Genomic DNA, 6,595 nt, shown 5'->3' on the forward strand with positions numbered 1-6,595 from the left:
AACAATTAATTAATGATAAATAAGAAGGACAAAATATAGAAGTAAAATATTTATTTATATAAATAAAATATATAACAAATAATTTATTTAAAATAATAGAAATTCTTTAGAAGATTGTTACATTAATGTGCTTATATAATAAATTAAATATGTTCATAATTAAAGTTAAATGAAAAAATAAGCGAAGCAGTATGGATTACAATGAAGCACATATTAGGAAATTAATCTGAATTGTTAATAAATAGACATATTGATTAATTAATATTATGTTGCATTTATTCTTATTGTAAAATCTGCAAAATAAATATTTTATTTAAATCTATTATTTAAGTTTATGAAGTAATTATTGTTTATTTTATTTATTTAATTAAAAAATATTATTTTATATAAAAACAGAATCTTAATTAACATAATAGTAATATGATAAGAGAACTTATTTATGATATGCCTTTAGGAGAAAACAATAAAACAGGTGACATAGTGACTTTATACAATAATATATTTATTTAATCTGTGAAAAATTATATTCTTAATACAGCTAAAAATATTAATTCTACAAATGAAATTATTAATAATACAAATCAAATCAAAAATCCTGCAATTACAACTCCTATATTCACTTCTCCATTAAAATCTATGCTTCCTTCAGATGTTAGAAAGTCCCTTTAGAAAATGCCAAATCATGTAACTCCTTAAACATAAATGCTTTATGCATATAATGAATCTCCCATTTTGAGAACTAATGCTTTTGCGAAATTTTAATCAAAAAAAATGATAAATTTTGATGATATTAATTAAAAAAAAAATAATAAATAATTAGATGCTATTATTGAATCTTATTAAGAAAACGAAGCTTCTAATTTTATTAAAAATAAATGTAAAATATATATATTTTATAAATTTATAATTTTTTTTTTTTTTTAGTTATGAAATATACTTAAATTAATGAAAATAATAATAACGATAATAATTAATTTTGTGCTACTTATATTAGTAATAATAGTAACCTTAATACTTCTTGTTCTTCTACTCCTATTATTAAATAAATTAATAATGTTTCACATTGCAAAACTTAATAGAATGCAAAATTATCACCTGGGATTCTCAATAATATTAGTAATTAAAATATTTAATAATAATTGTGTAAATCTCCTAATGTTCAAATTAATAATAATGACAATAAATAAACTTTTTAAAAGAATCTTTTAAATAAATTTAAGTGAATTTAAAATTAATTAAAGAATTTTGTGTGAATTTTTATGTTTTTATATTTCAAAAAAAAAAAAAAAAAAATATAATTATATTTTTTTAATTTATATTATTATAAAATTTTTTTTTTCAATTAACAAATAAAAATTTAAAAATAAATATTTATTTTAAAATATAAAGACAAATATATTTTATAATTTTAACTTTTTAATATATATATATATATTTATATTTAAATAATTATTTTTTAATATATTATTTTGAATTTTATTAAAATCAAATTATATATATATATATAAAATTATTAATAATATTTTTGTTAATAATATATTTTTTTAGAAATTTAATTAAATTAAAAAAAATTAAGTCATATAAAATTATAATTATTTTTTTTTTTTATCAAAGTAATTGAAAGATAATTAATTATTATACAATATTTTATATTAATTTGATTAATAAAAATGAATAAAACATTAATTCAATTAAATTAAAGATAATTTTTTGTTATTTTACTTGATTAATATATTTATAATTTAAATATAAAATTTAAATTTTAACGGAATTTAAATCTGTTAAATAAAAAAATTCAAAAAAATAAAAAATATAAACATAAAATTTTGAAAATTAAAATCAAATTTTAAAACTAATATTTATGTGGGAAAAATAAACAAAAATAAAAAATAAATAAAAAATAAATATAAAATAAACTAATAAAAAAAAAATACAAATAAAAATATGAAATAAAGTCTTATAAAAGAATCATCCACATCTTAATTAAAATAATAAAATACATCTTTATTAATAATGTAATAATAAAACCTAAATAACTTCAAATAAAAACCATTATAAAGTCCAATTATCACTAAATAATTCCAAGACTAAGTATAAAACTTGAAAACGACATAAATTCTTTAAATAATAGCCGCAGCTTAAAAAAAAGAAAACCAAAAAGTTGAATTATCTGAAAATAAATAAACAATAATATCAAATTAGCGATCTCCAAATATACAAAAATCTAAATTATTTACCTAATAAACACCTACTTCTCACAAAAATTCTTAATCATAAAGTAATAGTAAATTAGTACTGACTGGATAATTAAAAACTGAATCTTAACATTATAAGAAACAATCTTTATTTTAAAATATTGAAAATATATAAAAACCAAAAATTGGATCTTTTTTAAAAGAGTAAAAAGTAGTGAAATAATTTGTTTCACCTTAAAATAAGGAAATCAAGTAAGATTTGGTGAATAAAAAATTGAATTAAAAAGATCTACTTTCTTCTGAAAATAATGAATCTTTTTCATCAGAAAGCAATTTTTCATAAATATTGGGGTTTTCAAATAATAATAATAATACTAAGACATTTTATTGTATTAATCATTCTAATAAAAAGGTATTTTTTTATTTTATTTTTTTAATAAATTTTAATTTAAATAAAAAAATAAGGCTAAATATAAATCACAAACGAATTTTTTTTGTACAAAATGCGCAATAAAATAGGCTTAATAATAAACAAAAATAATATAAATTTCTGAAAAATTTCCTTAAAATTCTTGTAAAGAAAATTTCTAATATAAAGACTTGGAAGGAAATGAGGCTTTAAAATTATAAAAAATTGATGATTTTTTGGAAAAAATAACATATAAAGGTCCTTTATGGGAAGAATTAAATCATTCTTTAATAAAAAAGAAAAAATAAGTGAATGATTTTTATGAAAAAGAAAAAAAAAAATCGAAAATACTTATGAATAAATTCTTGAAATTTTTAAAAAATCAAAAAATGAAGTTTTAGAATAAATTAATTAAAGTAAAGAAAAATAAATTAGCGAATATTAGAAATGGGAAAAACAAAGTAAAGAAAAGCTTACAGACTATTTAAATATAAAAGCTGATATTTAAATGAATAAAGATAATATTATAAACTCAATAGAAATGGAAAATTTTGTAGAAATCATGTAAAACTATTCAGACAAATTAGAAAAAAACTCCCTTTTTTATTAAAATATGTAAAATTAGGGTCTTAATTTGGTTAAATTTGATTAAAATAAATGTTTTTTTTTCTTCTAACTTATTAATTAGGCTTTCTGTTTAGATAACTTTGCGTGTAGTCTAGTTTAAAGGGAAGATTTTTCAGTTTAAAATTCACCAGAAAACAAAAAAAGTAATTTTTTTTAAATAATGAGGATGCTCTTAGAAAAGATATTCAATATGTTAGTTTTGGAACATTAAGTAATAATAATAATAATGGAATGTTTTTATAAAAAAACAGTCTTCTTTTTAATTAAGAAAACATTACTAACCTTTAATAAATATAAGAAAAAAATGAAGAAAAAAGCCAAACTAATACACCAACAACAAATGAAGAAGAATAAAATTCACATAAAAATATAAAAATGCCTTTCAGAAATCTTTTCGAAAGCGAGAATTTAACAAGTTCTTCTTTTGGAAAAAATACTAATTCTTTTAATAAAATTTCACTTTGGAATATATCAAAATCTCCAAGATATACTTGTTTTGAGGAAGATATGATAATTGATGATTTTCTTTAAAATAATGAAATTATTAATACTTATGGAAATTAATAATTATAAAGTAATTAACATAATAGTAATATTATTGGTGATGATTAAAAATTTCATCTTTTTGATTAAAATTTTGATAATTAAAATGTTATTGTTATTCATGATGATGATTGTGAGGTACTAACTGATAATAATTGATTATTATTATTTTTTTTAATGTTTATATTTTTATTTTTTGTACAATATTTATTTATGTTTATAATTTTTTGTTATTTTTGTTATTTTTTTTAAGATTAAAAATATGAAAAAAATATTAACTTTTTTGACTTTTATTCATTAAAATATAAAAATAAATACTAAGTTTAGGCTTTAATACAATTTTAGTTTAAAGATAAGTAAAATAATTAATCTAAATTTAATTAAGAGTTTGTTGAATAAGCAATTGTTTCTTCTTTAAAGTGCATTTTTATTATATAAAAAATTCATTAAAAATAAAATAAAAAAAGAAACATGTATGGAAATTTAGATTCAATTTAATATTAAATAAAACTGCTTAATTGTGATATTGAATAAATGAAAGCAGAAATCGAAATAAATGGCGAGTATAATTTTATATATTTATTTTTTTATATTAATTAATAATAGATTATTTATTTAATTTTGGAGTGCTTTTACATTAAATAAACAATAAAATAATATAGCTTATAAAGCAATTTTGAACAGAATTTAAATAGAAGATATTTTAGAATGAGAATATATATATATATATATATATATATATAAAAAAACAGTTTTATAATATTAAATAAATATATACAAAGAAAAAGAAAAAATATTTATATCTATAATTCTTTAAAAAAAAAAAAAGTAATTTATATATTTATGTATATAAATCATAAATTAATATTCTCAGCAATAAATTCAAGCAATTAAATAAAAAATCCTTTTAGTTAACTAATTGAAAAAGTAAGAATACTATAGAAATCCTCACAGTCATAATAAGTTTAATCAATGACTTTTTTATTTTGAATAATAATAGGGTTATATTCCACATCATCTGTATTATCAATTTAGTATAAATAAAATTCAAATCTAACGTTATTTTTTTTTTTTAAATAACAAAATAAAATCCATCTACCATTTAATCATTATTATCTTACACTTTTTAAAATTTAAATTTAATATCGAAAATTTTTTAAATGTTTTAAAATTAATCTAATATTTCATTTATTAATTATTAGTTAAAAATATTTTCTGGCTCTTATTATTAAATTTTTATTGACTTTTCACTTTTTCGTTTTTGAAAATTATCAATTCTATTTTCTTAATTATCGCTTTCTCGTCTATTTTTATCTATATGTTTTTTTATTTCGTTAATATCTAATACTTATACTTCCTAAATGGGCTTATTTTATATTAGATTTAATGATTATTATATTGAATTTAACAAATTTTAATTACTTTTTTCGTACTCTTGTATTTATTTTTTCAAATGATTTAGCCTTTATTATTAATTAACTTCGAACTAACTTATTATATTCGTCAATTCTTCATTTATATTATTATTTGCATTTGAATTTAATCGATTTTAGTTTATGTTTTAGAATTCATTTGTAAATATGTTTATTTCACTTGTTGGTTACATTTATTCTTTTTACAAATTTAAATTTTCAGCGATTTATTATTATTAAATGGGTCTTTTTTTATTTTCTTTCATATTTTTTTAGTTTCAAATTTAAATTTTTATTTTGTAGTAAAAAAAAAAAATTAACAATACATATAATTTTTTATTTTTTTTTAAATAGAAATATATAACATGTTTATAAATGTTTTAATTTTTTTTTAAAAAAAACAAAAACCGGGAACAATTAGTGGAGATTGACCTTTTTAAATTAATTTAATTTAAAAAAAATAAAAAAATCTCTAAACAAGTAATATATATGTATTTTAGTAAAATATTAATGTTTTTATTTATTAAGAAAGCCAAAATTTTGATTTATGTTCACTTACTATAGTATTTTATAATTGTTATTAATAGTAAAAGTACATATATTGTTATTATAATCATCATATGTATTTAAAATAATAGAATAGTTTGATGAAAATGAAAATTAAGAAATATTATTAGAATTTTTTTATATACATTTAATTTTTTTTTAAAATAAAATAAAATAATAATTTGTTTTGTTTATAATTTTAAATAAAAATATATTTTTTGTATTGTTTTCTTTAATAATTTAATTATTTTTCTTAATCTTCAATATTTTTAACAAAAAGTGTATATTAAAAATATATATTTTATGAATATTATTTTTTAGTATTTATATTTTAAATAACTATATTAAACACAGTAAAAAGACCATTAATCTTTTTTTTTTTATAGATTGAATTTTTAAAAAAAGAATAATAGAAAAAATTTAAAAAAATAATAGGAAATGTAAATATCTGTATTCGCTTTTTTTTGATAAATATTATTTCGCTCTTTATATTTGCCTTTATAATATCAAATTTTTCAATATAGTCATTCGAGCTGAAAAAACAGCACTTTTTGATAAATTATGTTCAGGAAATTACCTTTTTACTCCTAAATTATTAAACAATAGAAGAGAAAGGAAATAATTATCAAATTAAATTATTTAATATAAGACTATGTTATGAACAAAAAAGCTAAAATAGTATGTTTAGCCTAATTTTGTTTCCCCTTTTTCGTCTATTAATATATTATAAGGTCTCAAATCTGTATGATAATCTCCTTTTTTGTTCCAAAAAAAAAGAAATGATTAAAGGTTTTCAGTTAAATATAAAATTACGTCTTTTATATAAAATAATTGCTTTACTTTTCTATAATTATTCCAGATTT

At 16.2% G+C, this 6,595-nt stretch overlaps 1 protein-coding gene across 1 annotated transcript, besides 8 other annotated features; it reads left to right on the top strand. All coding sequences in view use genetic code 6, as the record gives it.

The window, feature by feature from the left end:
- Window positions 1–930, top strand: IMG5_199290 (hypothetical protein; the record flags this gene model as incomplete). Its single annotated transcript, XM_004024084.1, has 4 exons — window positions 1–41; window positions 100–339; window positions 397–684; window positions 925–930. Exons 2-4 carry the CDS (start codon window positions 202–204, stop codon window positions 928–930), a joined length of 432 nt encoding a protein of 143 aa, XP_004024133.1. The 5' UTR covers window positions 1–41; window positions 100–201.
- A 499-nt stretch (window positions 931–1,429) lies between these two features.
- Window positions 1,430–1,471: a microsatellite.
- A 42-nt stretch (window positions 1,472–1,513) lies between these two features.
- Window positions 1,514–1,543: a microsatellite.
- Window positions 1,544–1,807: 264 nt separating this feature from the next.
- Window positions 1,808–1,852: a microsatellite.
- Window positions 1,853–1,868: 16 nt separating this feature from the next.
- Window positions 1,869–1,942: a microsatellite.
- Window positions 1,869–1,954: a microsatellite.
- Window positions 1,871–1,954: a microsatellite.
- Window positions 1,879–1,945: a microsatellite.
- Window positions 1,955–4,488: 2,534 nt separating the features above from the next.
- Window positions 4,489–4,517: a microsatellite.
- Window positions 4,518–6,595: the final 2,078 nt, after the last annotated feature.

This window comes from Ichthyophthirius multifiliis (assembly GCF_000220395.1).
Source record: "Ichthyophthirius multifiliis unplaced genomic scaffold scaff_1120509251417, whole genome shotgun sequence".
NCBI lineage: Eukaryota > Ciliophora > Oligohymenophorea > Hymenostomatida > Ichthyophthirius > Ichthyophthirius multifiliis.